Below are 14870 nucleotides of genomic sequence, written 5' to 3' on the forward strand. Positions count from 1 at the left end.
TAAAATAAGGCCCAATTGGCCGTCTCATGAGAGAAATTGTGATTATCACGGCATTAGCCATTAAATAGCGGTAACGTTTGTCCGTGTTGGCAACGGGGTTTGGAAATTATATAAAGTAAAATAAAATTATATAAAGTTGAATAAAAAATGGGGGGTGGTAGTAAAAATGAATAAAAAAAGAGTAGACCACAAAAGAAGACAGGGTGAGAGTGACTGTGGTTTTGATATTTGAGCCAGTTTGGCCTTCGGACAAGGCACACACACACGCACAACTATGAGCACATTCCTGAATAATCACCTCAACGTATTTGGCATCAGTTGTCCATCACAAATTATATTTAGTTCAAAAACTTTTAAAATAAAAAAATACATAATTATTATAAGAATTCATAGACATTGTTTGAACTAACAGCCCCCATCAGGTCAACAAATGAGTCACCTCACACAGCAGTGATGGATAAATTCTTTACGGACAAAATATGTTTTTTACCAACTCCTGTCAGGTTGAAGAATTATGTTCCATGTGGTATTTGCGAAATTTATTTAAAGCATGATCTCTTTTTTTTATTGTGCCACCGGCTCAAACCCACATCAAGGCATTGATTTGGAGTTTTTTTTCCTCCTCCTCTCATGCTCTGTTCCTACCATGGTTTCATTTCTCTCGCTGTCAGTTCGCCGCACAAACGGAAGTTATTTGGTGGAGACGCTAACGCCGGAAACACATCACAGTGTGCAGATGTCCATGGGCAGTTATTAAATGCAGATCAGGACTAAATTTATATATATAAAGATAAGATTTTCTTTATTTCAACAGGAAGGGCCTAAAAAGCTATTAGGCTCGACTTCATGGGTGTCCCGTGACGGTACAGATTTTCTAAAGCGAGGAGGTAAATTGCGAGCGGGATGGAATGCAATTGGAAAAACATGATTTTTTCACCATACCATTGGACCTGCAGAAAAAAGTTTTCAATCTGTGCACATAAATCACTGTGGCATGGATCAGAACCAAGGGTGGCGTTCACTAATAAAATGGAACACACGGTGAAAAGTGTCCAAAATGGAGATTCACCCTTGGAGTTACATCGAGAGACAGAAAGAGGAGCACATGGATCAGGGAACAAACAGACATCGGGGACATTGCCGTATTGATTGCAAGGGAAAGTAAGTTGAGCTTGGGCAAGGACAACACTATGGCCAGAAAGGGATGATGACTGATGGAAGAGACTGGTGACGGAACGGACGCCGAAGCAGAGAACACACGTGAGCGGACGAGGAGCGCTGCGGAGACGGAGCGACGAGGTCGGCTCGTGTGCGCAGGAGCGAGGTGGATCGTGGCATCACGACACCATGTAGGATAGCGACGGCGTGCGGGGGCCTTCATTCAGCAATGCGTAGATCATGGCCGATGATGGCGATGATGATGATGAGGGATGATGAGTGAAGCTCCCATTATAGATATTGGGTGCATTGTAAATGCCCAGTCTCACAGAGCCAAATGGAAGCAACCTCAGGAGCTCAACGTTAATACTCAAGGCACGTGCAATGGCAACAGTGTGCGGACACGTCCATCCAGCAGTGGACAGTGTTATGTTTCGTTGTTTGGGTGTAATTGTCCACGGTCCCTAACGTTATGTCAAGCTTCGCTAGGAGCTATAGAGGACCGCGGTCCCTGGGGTTCGGGGCCACTTCCTGGAGTCATTCAGTAAAGCGCCCGTTCATGTTGAAGCTTCACTGCCTATGGTCTGATTAAGGAGTGAGACCGGGGTTGCTCTGGAGGGTCAAGACACAACAGACAGAACGTTATGAATGATGATAATGATGGCGACTTAGGGTTTAAGGCCTGTGCTCGTGCTGGTGAGAGTGCATTGACGAGGGGTACCTGTGAGGGTGTTGCCCCCTTTGTATGGCAGGTTCCTGGCGGCCTCCAAAACCTCTTCCTTGGTGCTGTACGTGTTGAGGTCCCACTCGGTACGGGGGTCCCCACTGTACTGCACGAGACCTGACAGCATCAGTAAAAACGACATTAGACATCAATAACAAAAGCAGCAGAAGTCACATTAACAGCGGCGACAACAGAAACATCAACAGGACCCGCATCAGCGGCAGTGGCAACATCAACAGAAACATCAACAACAGCCGCTCGCAACTTAGCGGCAGTGATGTCCCCACGAGGCTTGTGCCGAGCTAAGTGCACTTTGCAACCTCCAGTGCACATAAACAACAAATACAAATACAAATATCCCCCGTATAGCCTTTAACAGACTGTTGGGGCAAGTGCTGTTAGTAGCACCTATGAAGGCCAGCACGGTATACGAGGGGGTGGCTGGCCAACATCATGCCCGACCACCTGTGTCTCCCAAGTGCCGATGTTTACACAGCGCACCAGGTACTCATTTGAGGTTGAATTAACCTAGGGGAGGCCCAGGACCGGTCCATATAATTGTCACCTGTGTTGGTGGCCGTGAGCGGGAATCAAACTTGGGTCACCGGATTCATAGTGCAAGCGCGCTAACCACTACACTACCACTCTCCAGTAACAACGAGCACACACACACACGTTGATTCTCATATGCCAATTCCCTATTTTTTTTTCTAAAGCCGTTCCCTTGCAGTCGGATTTCAGTGGGACATTGGATGCTTTTGCTCGGTCTAACAAATGTAACCGCTTTTGAATCGTGCCCTATTTCGCAATTGAATTCTTTCTACTTGGGATTTTTTTTATCACGGTGTGCCAAGGAGAACGCCCCATTGGCTCCGATATGCCAGGCGACCAGCAACAAAGAGCACTGCAATTATTACAATTGTAAAGGGCAGGAGTAATTGACTTTTCTTCAATTGAGAAAATTTTTCTGAGGGCAGGGGTGATTCCAAAGGGGAACAGCGCGACGGAAGAAAGCGGAACAAGAAGTATGTTGTAACCTGCGGGCTTGCGTTGGTTTGAACACGGTGTGGAATCAACAATATTATGGCAGATTAATCACCAGGTGAAGTTCAAGGGAAGAGTAGCCATGGTTGTAGGGTCTGGCCGCTGGTGAGCGAGTGACTGGTTGTGAATCAATTATTGCTGGCCCATAAATCAACACACAACTCCGGCCAAAATTCAGCTTTTGTGCAGAAGTACAAAGGTTGGAAAAAAGGGCTTTGGCATTGATAAAAAAAAACCCAGCTTCTTCGATGCCTCCCGAGCCAGATTCGCGACACAGCCATTCCAAAATATAACGAACAGTTGTTTTTTTGTTTACGCGCTACTTATTGACGTTTGCGATGACCTAATCGCCAAGAATGCACGGATCTCATCAGATAATGAGAGCTAAGCAGAGTTGAACCTGGACGAGCACTTGCTTGGATGAGTGATCACCACACGCAATAGGCGTTGTAGGCCGTGGGGCTACATGGTGGGCAGCAGAGGCCAGTGCAGCCAAAATCCATTGTTGCTTTGTACTTCTACGAGGGGTGGAGGGAGGAGGGGTTTATGCAGTTTACCTCTTTATAACGACCAGGTCAGTATTGTTCGGGGGGGGGAGGGTGATTGCTTTTCCTTTTCACACGTGGTGCCAGGCCCCACTACGGTCCCTAGTGAGAAGCCGCCACTGATTCCAGCCCCCAGCAGATCACGAGTTCATGGTGTGGGTGTGTGTGTGGGATGAGGGGTAGGGCCAGAAGCAGATAGCGCAGCGCTTCCTCTAGAGTAGCTGTCACAGTGCAACCTCTATCGTGGACATCATAGGGCTACCACTATAATGGACATAACAGCACTTCTCCAAGAGCACATCTTAGAGTTACCTCTATAGGGGCCATCGCATTGCTGCCTTTATAGTGGATATCACATAGCTACTTCTATTGCGGATACCATGGCCCTTCCTTTATAACAGATATCGCAGCGCTACCTCTACAGCAGATATCGCAGACCTTTGTCCATGGCTGATATCAAAGGGGTGCAAGGGCATGGGCGCGGTGGCCTCACCGATGCGCGTCTTGTCGGAGGCCACGTTGAAGGCCTGCACCAGGGCCTCAAGGAACTGCCGCACGAGGCGGAAGTTGAGGCGGCCGATGCTCCATGAGCCGTCCACCAGGATGACGATGTCGGCCACTGACGGGGAAGAACACTCGAACGACGCTGCGGAGGAGAACGAGGGGCGGAGGGAGGGGGCAGCCCAGCGGGGGTGGCTCAGTGGAGACGGATTAGAACATGAGAATTCTTCCAAAAAATTTTTTTACGAATATAATTGTGATTAAAAATTGTAGGATTCAACAAATATAAACACATTTCGTTTTCAGTGTCACGCTTGAGACGTGTCAATCGATTAGGATCTATACTCTTTGGTTCTTTCGGTAAAGTCACGTAGATGAAAAAATAAAATGAAAAATAAAATAAAATAACTAAATTAAATCACAACGTTTCGGAGGCAACAGAAGCTTCTGTCATCAGGTGGAACAGCCAGAGCAAAATTACTGTAGTGAGCAGAGAGAGCTATTTGTGACTAGCGATTACATAGAGTGATACTGTGCTGGCAGCACAGCACGCAAGTACAAATGGTGAATACTCGACACTTTCCTCAATAACACTGTGGACGCTAAAGAGGAGAAAACATGGAATAGGTGATGTTTCGGGCTATGACCCCTCTTTAAAGCAGAGAATGGCCCGCAGAACCGAATAACACACAGCTACCTCTGATATCCCTTCGAGTGACCTCTGACCTGCACAGCAGGGGGGCAACACTTTCCTACCCACGCTACCACTGAAGGTAATGTTCGTTGCATGATAGCTAAACCAAAATTTGTATTTCTCGGAGCTGAAATACCTGAGTTCAGCGCATATATTTGTAGTGAGTCCAACTGAGTCGCAGACGTTGTTCCTTGTAGCGGCAACACATTTATTGTAACACCGTAACACAAAGGGGTAATGGCCCCTTTACCCGATACAGTCTAGAATGGTGACCACCCAGCTAACTACGCTTTCCAGAGGGGTTACTGCGACGAAGGGTCGGACCCTCACTCGGGTCTCCGACCACGTGGTTGCCTCGTAAGACGAAGAGCTTCCAGCTTGAGACGTAGAGCTTCCTGCTTATAGGTGTTGAGCTTCCAGCTTGTAGAATGCAGCGACCCCGGTCCCTCTCTCCCTACGGTCGGGGCCGCTCCGCCCTCGGATCCGCCCGCCTTCTCGAGCATTCTCGTTCCCTCTCGATCCTTGTCAAGAGCTCTCCCCGACACGTGATCACCCACCATACAGTGACATCTCCGATGTCACTACATATTTACAAAAAAATTGTACAGTCATTGCTGACTGAGCTGAGAAAAACGACTCACTACACTTGAGTATCCAGTTTGAATCACATTTTCTCTGCCTGGATTTGAACGCAGGTTGTCAGTGGTGCCAGTGTTCAGCAGCACACTGACCTCTGAGCCACCCCGAGAAGCTGCAGAGCATTTGTTTTTTTTAAAGCTAAAAATACACAGGCCCCAAAGTGCACCTAGCATGGCACAAGCGTCGTGGTGACATCTACGCTACTTAGTGTCGATGGGTGGTTGTTGTTGTTATTGTAGTGTGCACGCGTGGGTGTGCGCTACCAGGTGAGGTGGCCCCTGGTTTTCCCGTGCGGAGCGTGCCCTCTGTTGCTGGGCTCATGCCAGTCTTGTACACGGCTTGCACTCCAAAGCGATACAACGTGTCTGGCCTGCATGCACATAAAAGCACGCATACCCACACAAACGCACACACACGCGCACCGTACACATGTCAGAACAACCGTGTCCTCAAAATAGCGTGATAATTCACGAGTGGGGTGTTTGGAGAAAAATATCTAGGGAGTTTGAAGATCTTGTTTTATTTTATTAATGTAGGGAGGAAAATGAATATTGTGGCAGGCCTGTGGGAAATTGAGATGCCATTATGATAGAAGTTCAGGCTAATACTCTTCATAGGGAGAGTGAAGGCAGTCACAGGCAGAAGAGAAGTGGAAAGTCTTGAGCCTGGACTTGAACAGGAGGTCTTAGCAGTGTGGATGGCCAGAGGAAGGGAATTTTGGATACGTGTAAACACAAAGACAATGATTCCCTGTGTAGCCTACACAGGCAATTGGGGAAAGTTTTGCTGGAAAGCACCCATGTCACAAGAGGGGGTGGTGTAGTCAGCACTATGCCCGGCCATCTTTGACTCCACAGTGCTGATGTTTTGCACACCAATCTAGGTGCTCATTTAAGACTGAGTTGACCTAGCAGATGCCCAGAACCGGTTAAGATATTGCCCACTGATGTTAACCATGAGCAAAAATGTTGTGCGCACTCCAAGTGCACACACACACAAACATATACAAGCAAATTTAGACACAGACTCACAGACACAACACACTCACAGGCGAGTCGATGTGAGCCAAAAGATGTGACTCACAGTCCTGCACATAAACCAAAATGTGGCTTTCTTCAGCGCAAAACCATTTGGCACAAAGCAATCCATGCCAACAAGAAACTGTGCGAAACGTTAACAAATTGCAAATATATTTCAGATTTAAAGTTACATTTATCATTGTGGGATTGCTAAAAAAATGCTAGAACCACATTTCACATGGAGATCTTCTTACCTATAAACGTCATTTTTTGTCTGTCTGTCTGTCCGTCTGTCCGTCTGTGGACGCACACTTGTGAAGTATTTGGCTCGCAAACCATGGGGTATACATTTTAAAAAAGTAGCCAGGTACCACGCCGTAAACCCGTGATGAGCCAGCGCTATTCCGTGTTCCCATCAGTCAACGTTAAAGTAGTTAAATAAGTAATGTAGTGGCATTTATTATTTATTTATTTAATCGCGCCACTCTGCGAGCACTAAAGCTGCCCAGGGGTTGCCCCTAGCAACGCAACGTCATCAGTGGAGGGGGGGGTTTCTCATTCGCGTTAAAAATGCAACAACAAAAAAACACAACGCTGAGGTTAATTCATCAAAGTGTCATGTCCTCTTCGCCCCCCCCTCCACCCCAATGTGTACACTTACTACTATAGGGTCGGTAGATACTAATATTATAGCGCTTAGATAGTATTATTGTAGCGCGGACGGGGGGATGGTGGGGGGGGGTAGCGGCCCAGCACCCAGCCTGCCAAGGTGCCACCTTGGCCGGCTGGGCAATCTAGGCGAGGCCGGGGGCTCTGCACAGGACTTGGCCTGACCACGGCACTCTGTCAGGTTAGTAGTTTGCAGAGGTGTGGACTCGAGTCATGTGACTTGGACTCGAGTCAGACTCGAGTCATGAATTTGATGACTTGCGACTCGACTTGGACTTGCATAACAATGACTTTGTCCCACCTATGAGATGTGGACTCGAGTCATGTGACTTGGACTCGAGTCAGACTCGAGTCATGAATTTGATGACTTGCGACTCGACTTGGACTTGCATAACAATGACTTTGTCCCACCTCTGGTAGTTTGTGCTATAGAGTCGATATATACTGCTATAGAGTCAGCATGTGCTACTGCAGTCATAGCAGGTACCACCACAGTCGGTATGCACTGCTGTAGTGAAAGCAGGTACCACCACAGTCGGTATGCACTGCTGTAGTGAAAGCAGGTACCACCACAGTCAGTATGCACTGCTGTAGTGATAGCAGGTACCACCACAGTGGGTATGCACTGCTGTAGTTAAAGCAGGTACCACCACACTCGGTATGCACTGCTGTAGTGATAGTAGATACTGCTATCGGGTTGGTAGATACTACTATAAAGTTAGTAGATACTAGAGCAGTCAGTATATACCACTACACTCAGTAAATACTGCTACAGTCAGTAGATACTACTATACAGTCAGTAGATACTATTACGGTCAGTAGCTACTGCTATAGAGTCAGTAGATACTCCAATAGCATCAGTAGAAACAGTAGTTACTACTATAGTAAGTGGATACTACTATAGAGTTAGTAGATACTACTATAGAGTTAGTTGTTACTACTATAGAGTCGGTAGATACTAATGTAGGGCCAGAAGATACTACTACGGTCAGTAGTTACTACAGTCAGTAAATACTACTATACAGTCAGTAGCTACTACTGGCTCAGTAGATACGACTGTATAGTCAGTAGATACAACTACAGAGTCACTAGATACTACTTTGTTGTATGTAGGGTGTGTAGGTATATATACCTACGCGGGGGTAAATATATTTTTTGAGGGGTGGGGGGGTCGACAATTTTTGTAAACCTTTTAGATCAACTATTAACCCCCCACTTTCTATTACTCTTTGGACATCTGCAAGCCTCGTATAATTTTGTTGGTGGAGACTGGACAAACGGCCCACTGGGCTTTCACAATAGCTTAGTATCTGTGTATGTATATGTCAGGTTTTTAAGAGAAGTTTTGAAATATATTTTTTGCCTGGGCAATGTGGGGTACTTCCCGCTAGTAGCATATATTTGTTTCCTCCATATCTTAAAAGTAAGGATAAAAGTAACTTATAAGGCATCGAAATAGTGGACCATCGCGATGCTGCATGGGGGCAAAGACAAGGAGTAAGCACAACGCAACGTCTGAAATTAAATAAGGTGCACAATGTTGCATATCCGACTACCTGCAGACTATCATATAGGCAGATATATGGAGAGGTCGGCTGCATGTCCATCTATAGCAAGCGACGGTTACACAATCTTGACTTAAAGCTTTCGTGACTGCAGGAATTCATATTCTTTGGGTTTTTCGGTAAAGTCATGTAAATAGGTTCAAAGAAAATAACAAAAACTACGACGTTTCGATCGCAACACAAGCGGTTGTCATCCCAATCAAGCAAAAATATGGAGGGCGTGGAGGTGAGAAGGGGGGCCGCGGCCACGCTGTACAGTGGGGGTTTGGTCAAGTGGGGGCCATGAATCAATTCAGATGTTACTCGCCACCGACATTAGCCATGAAAAAGAATCAACTGGGGACCGCGGTGGCGAGGTGTTAACTGCCTTGCCTGGTATACAGGAGGTCGTGGGTTCGATCTGGACCCTGAACGTCTGGTGTATATTTGGAGTTTGCATGTTTCTCTCTCCCCGTGGTCGTGTATATTTTTCTCCGGGTCCTCCGGTTGTTGCCTCTACATTGAGAATGAACAAGCGTTTCGAGTATTTGGCTGCTATAAATTTCCATGGGAAACCAATTCGTTGAGCTATCATTTGTGACCAGGTCTCTTCTGAAAAAGAGCTATACAGCTCAGTGGGCCTTACCCGGTAAAACAAATATATAGTTTTAAGTTTTAAACACTGCACTGAGCATAGGTGATTAAATTGGTCATGGTGGGTATGTGATGGTCAGATATGCGACACTGTACTGTAAATAGGATTTTTTGGGGGAAAAAATAATAAAACTCAAGGTGGGCCAATCGAGAAAGCAGCGCGGATTGTGAATGGCGAAGGCCCCTTACTTGAGGTTCGGCAGCACATAGGTGGTGTCGGAGGCCGGCATAGAAGCCTTTTTGGGGGGGCCCGTGGACCCGTCGGCATGGTACAAGAGCTGGTATCCAGTGGGGGGCCCGTTGGAGGGCTGCGGGGCTGTGGGGGGCTTCCAGGTGAGTCGGGCGCTGGTGAGTGTCACCTCGCTTGGCGTGAGGTCCCGGGGAGGTCGCAGGGCATTCACTGCCGACAGTGCACAGTCAGTGGCATTGACAGCAGTTATCAATATCGTCTGTAAAATTTTATATATTTTTTGACGAAACACACAATGAAGCATGCAATAAAACGGGCACATACCGGCGGACCCCTTGACATCGTACGTCGCGTGTACAGACTTGTATTACATCAGATGGCCTCTTGACATCCTAAGAGTCTACATGTGATCGCCAAACCTCTTCTCCTGGTCTCTCATCTCTCTCATGTTTGTCTGTCAAATCTCTCTCATCTGTATCTCGCTCTACAGCTCTCTCATCTCTCTCTCTCTCGTTTATCTCTCTTTCATCTCGCTAATCTTTATATTTTGTCTACAGTTCTCTCTCTCCTCTCTCTCATCTCTATCGCCTGGTCATCTCTATTTCATGTTTTCACGTCACTCATCCATATCTCTCTACGTGTCCACGAGTCACATCTCTTGCTGGGCCACAGCTCGGTGGGCCACTCCAAGGGCCTTCAAGGGGCTACACCCGGCCCTGTGAGTTGCCAGATAAAGAACCCCTGGTGGTACAGATCTTCCCGCGTACATTACACGATCCCGCAGCACGTGCCCCACCGCATACAAAATACCCCCCACATCCCTTCCCCCCCACCTTGGCCCCCCAGTGGCTCGGCTGCCAGATTCACTCACCCGCAGTGGTGGAGCCTTTGCCCTGAGCAGGCTTCCCCTCGCCCGATGCGTACACGGGGAACACGGAGAGCTGGTACTCGGTGCTGGGGCGTAGCTTCTTGAGCACGATGGACTGGGCGGCTGCGGGGACGCGCACGGACACGGACTTGCCCGGCCCGCTCTCCGGCCGGTACAGCAGGCGGTAGTTCTCCACCGCTCCCCTGTGACAACCCGCAAAGGCAAAGGTCACCACGGGATGCCTACACAAGACTGTTGGAGCAAGTGCTGTTATAGCGAACAGCACTCGTGAAAGCCGACTTGGCACAAGAGAGGGTGGGTGGCCAGCACCACATCCGGCCGCCTTTGTAACTCCAGAACTGATGTTGACACACCGCGCAAGGTACGATTTAGCGGAGGTCCAGGACCGGTTGAGTGTTTTTGGTCATGAGCAGGAATCGAACTCGGGTCACTGGGTTTGTAGAACAGTACGCTAACCACTGCACTAATGCTCCCCACACACGCACCTCTGAAAAGCACGGCTGGCCATGTAAGTTTCACATGCATACAAACAAACGTACAGACACACAAAGACAGATTCCCCCATACGACTGTGTAGACTGATGGGTGACCATGAAACACAGCAAGTGTTTATAGGCTACGAAGCTACGATCCCACGTCTATGCTCCCCGCCTTCACCAACTCACACTGACCAGCGTGGTGAAATATGCTCAAACGACCCCCATGGCCCGCACTATGAGGGGAGGCCCTCATACACAGCAGCGTATCGACACACGCTATTTCATGGAACAAAGAGATAAAATGGTACGGAAGCCAACATAAAAATTACGCAAAGGAATGCAGAAGCCATGTATCACACAATACCGCATTTGGAAGAAAACAAGGATTACGTAGAAAATAAGAATCTCGCCAAAAACAAGAGAACTTGGGAACATAACTCATCGCTCTGGGAGACCACAACTGGTGATCAAACACTTCTGCGTAGGTTTGCACGGTTGTGCCGTACAACTCTGCGATGTGTTTTCGGGTGGTACCGGGTGTCCTGCGCCACGGTATTCGGTCTCCAAAGAGAAGCTCCCAGCAGAACAGAGTGAAACGTCAGACATAATTCCGAACAACACCCAGTCACAAACCGAAAACACTTGGCAGAGATGATCTTAGAACAGCAGCCAATTAATTGATGGAATACTTTTTTAAAGGGACACGCTAGTATGGGAGATGGAGCGATTAGATCGGTGCAAAAGAGTGGAAGTGAGGTGGACTGTAGCTGCCACGAAACAGAGGTAATGGCATTAGTAATGATCGGCCTTCATCCAACAGTCGATAGAGAGCGGATGATATTGATTGAAGTAATAACACTCATGTTGTTGTTGACTTTGTTGTTGGAGATAATAGTGCAATAGCTGATGATTACTTTGCTGATGATCATTGTAATAAATTAACTGTAAAAGGATGATAGAGTTGTAAAATATTGTGCCAGTAATCGCGTATTATAACTCTTTTTTTCAGAATAAAATTAGACATACATCAGATTCTGGAACTTAAATAATTATTTTAAAACATAAAATACCAGCCTTCGTTGATGATAAAAAAATTATGCAGTCAGCAATCAGATACTTATCGCTCGGCACCAGTCATTCTCTCTCCCAACACTGCTGGCAGTGGAGTTGGCACTACTGCTCCCTGACATTGACGGTTAAGGCGCAAGCCCTGCAAGTTACTTGCTCACACCGCCGCTGGCGGAAGCGTCCTCGCTCGACGGAGTTCTAGAGAGCCCCTCGCAGAGTGAATTTTGGCCTACTCTTTCATGCTGGCCAGACGTCTTGAAAATATTTCCCCTCCCCCACTTTACCCTACCACACAATTGGCCCACTGATCGAACGACCGTGATAAACCCCATTGGAACTGCTGGGTACACAGAGGCGCGGCTGGATTTTAGAAACTCGCACCACTGTTTCAACTGGCGCCGCTGTCGCTGCTGGGAGATCGAATCGAACTGGCAACCTCTGGATTGCAAGTCCGGTGTGCAAACTGCAATTCCCTGACAAAGACAAATATCATTCATGATGCTACCCATACTGACGATGCCCAGAAAAATGTGTGGGTGGGTGGGTGAGTTGGTGGGTGGGTGGGTAAGTGACTGGGTAAGTGGGTGGGTGAGTACCGCACCTTGCTGCCTGCCATGATACACGGAAGCTGTTGGGAGTGCTCTCGGATACGGTCAGCGTGCCAGGGTCTCCTCCATCTAAGTGCGAGCACACGTGGACCACACGCACGCACAGGGCACAGAACACGGCAACCGATCCACATTACGGCTCTCCCCGGTGTGTGTTTTCTGGGTTTGTGCCGCTCATTGTTCGGATTGGCATCCGACGTTTAGCTCCCACGTACTGAGAGCTTCTTCAGAAACTAAATTGCTTCCATTGTGCCAACCATCGCACCACGGCAGCATCCCTATAGAAGGTGGACTGAGATAAAATTTATTAGAGAGGCAAACGCTGTCTAACCGAATGCAACAGATGACACGTGACAACCGGATGAGGAGGAAGAAGGCATGATTGCCCACCTGTGGTGATACAGCCCTCTCTGTGGGTGGAAGAGGGAGGAGGAGCAACATGATCCGGAGGAGGTACGGGAATGATGATGATGATGATAATGAGGAGGTGCAATCTACCACTTTTGGTGGTGCTGCCTTCCCTGTGAGCGGAGGAGGTGCCCGGACGAGTATAAGCATGATGGTTATGGGGTAGGAGGTAGGGGAATGATGATGATGATGAGGTAGGAGCAGGGGGTGCGGTCTCCCACCTGTGGTGGTGCTGCCCTCCCTGTGGGCAGGCTCCCCTTCCCCAGCCGCGTAGACCGCTCGCACTTCCACACGGTAGCGCGTGCCGGGGTCCATTCCGCCCAGCACGGTCTGGAAGTCGTTGGGCCCCAGCATCACCTTGCCCGGTTTGTCCGAGGTGCCGGGGCCCGGGGTCACTGGCACGTAGGTCACGCGGTAGCGTTGCACGGGGCCAGGCGCAGGGCCCCACGTCACCGTCATGCCGCTCGACGTGAAGTCCGTCAAAACGATGTCTCCTGGACGGCCGCGTTCTGTGGTTTAAAGACAAAAGGTCGAGGTGGTCGGGTGGTGGTTCAGAGTTCAGAGTGATGAGCTTGGCACCGCTGAGAACCTGGGTTGGAATCCAGGTAGTGGCTTGTGATGAAAACTGAGTGAAACTAAACTAAGCTATATTAATTTTACCAGATAAGGACCACTGAGCTATTAGCTTCTTTTTCAGAAGCGACCGAGCCACAAACTCAACGAAGTGACTTATCAAGTGGAAATGTACAGCATCCAAATACCCTAAAAGCATGTTGATTCTAAATGTGGAGGGGAAAACCGGAGGACCCAGAGAAAAATCCACATGACCACGGGGAGAGAGACATACAAACTCCAAATATCCAGGAGTCAGGGTCGGGATCGAACCCACGACCTCCTGAATACCAGGCGAGGTAGTTAATATCTCTTGAAAGGATCTCAGAAGTAGTTATGTGAGATACAGTTCCCACAGACACAATGTCTTGTCGCACACTTCTGCAAGATATCTGCACTGATTCTCGTGACATTAAGCCAGAATAAAATTAATTGTGACCACAAATAAATATATATTTTTTAATTAGCGACAGAATGTGTACGTACCTGCATGCCAAAGTGCTTGCTAACAGATCTTTCCCCCCCTAATCCGTGCATGGCTGCGTCGTTGCGTGCACGCGCGAGTGTGCGAGCGCACGCACGCGTGTGGATTTCGTGGTGTGGGCGCGTGCATCTGTGCACGCACGCGCAGGCACCCACCACAGCGCCTGGGAATATGTGCTCCCCTTCAATGTGGAGCCCTGAGTGACACACGTTGACATCACTGGGGCTCCCTATTTGGAATCCATGCAACTTTATCCTTGCCAAAGAGGCCTACATTTTGCAGCATCCACTTCTGGCGCAGAGCGCAGGGACACAAGCCAGCACTGATTAAAACCAGAAGCATCCCCCACCCCACACATCCCTCCCTGTGTGTTATTTATTTTATTACCGTTATTGTTATTTTTTTATTTTTTTGAACATGCAGTTATATATTTAATTTTGATACCAATTTTTTGGTTATATTCCACTTGAGTGACTGGGCTACTGGAAAGTGGAAAGTGTGTGTGGTCATGGAAGGAATTTTAAGAATTTTCACGCCCCCCCCCTCCTCTCTGCATTTCCCCCCCTCTTCTTTTCCCTCTCCTTTGTTACCGTCTCTCGCACTCCCACTGTTTATTTCTGCGTCTATCTGTCATCCCTATCGCACACACTGATGCTCACCCCCCACATATCCCTCCACCCCTTGCACAACTCCACCAGCCACACCATCCCATCCCACCGTAGATGACAACTGGCACCTTTCAAACACACAAATCACCACTCGCACTTGGCAACTCATCTGTCACACCTCCTACCTCCATTCCTTCCCGTGCTAGAGTTCAGGGCACTGCCACCAATTGGGCCACCAGCAGCAGCAGCAGCAGCCCCCACACCCATTCCTCACTCTCTATCCCACATCCCGATGCTCCCGCTGAGCGCTCCGCTCACGTTCCCACCCGCTTA

General features: G+C 48.4%; 1 protein-coding gene across 2 annotated transcripts in view; it reads right to left on the reverse strand.

Moving 5' to 3' along the window:
• LOC144940684 (collagen alpha-1(XII) chain-like) overlaps nt 1-14870 on the reverse strand; it is a 131994-nt gene that overhangs the window by 74327 nt on the left and 42797 nt on the right. For both annotated transcript variants that reach the window (XR_013639157.1, XM_078866993.1), the window contains exons 13-19: nt 13055-13342; nt 12419-12494; nt 10253-10452; nt 9381-9591; nt 5569-5675; nt 3965-4117; nt 1880-1999 (exon numbers count right to left, since the gene is read on the reverse strand). Coding sequence is in view for 1 of the 2 variants with exons in the window: in XM_078866993.1 (XP_078723119.1) it covers nt 1880-1999; nt 3965-4117; nt 5569-5675; nt 9381-9591; nt 10253-10452; nt 12419-12494; nt 13055-13342 (1155 nt within the window). In the remaining variant the exon portion in view is untranslated. The remainder of the gene's footprint in view (nt 1-1879; nt 2000-3964; nt 4118-5568; nt 5676-9380; nt 9592-10252; nt 10453-12418; nt 12495-13054; nt 13343-14870) is intronic.

Source organism: Lampetra fluviatilis, chromosome 23, assembly GCF_964198595.1.
Source record: "Lampetra fluviatilis chromosome 23, kcLamFluv1.1, whole genome shotgun sequence".
NCBI classification, from domain to species: domain Eukaryota; kingdom Metazoa; phylum Chordata; class Hyperoartia; order Petromyzontiformes; family Petromyzontidae; genus Lampetra; species Lampetra fluviatilis.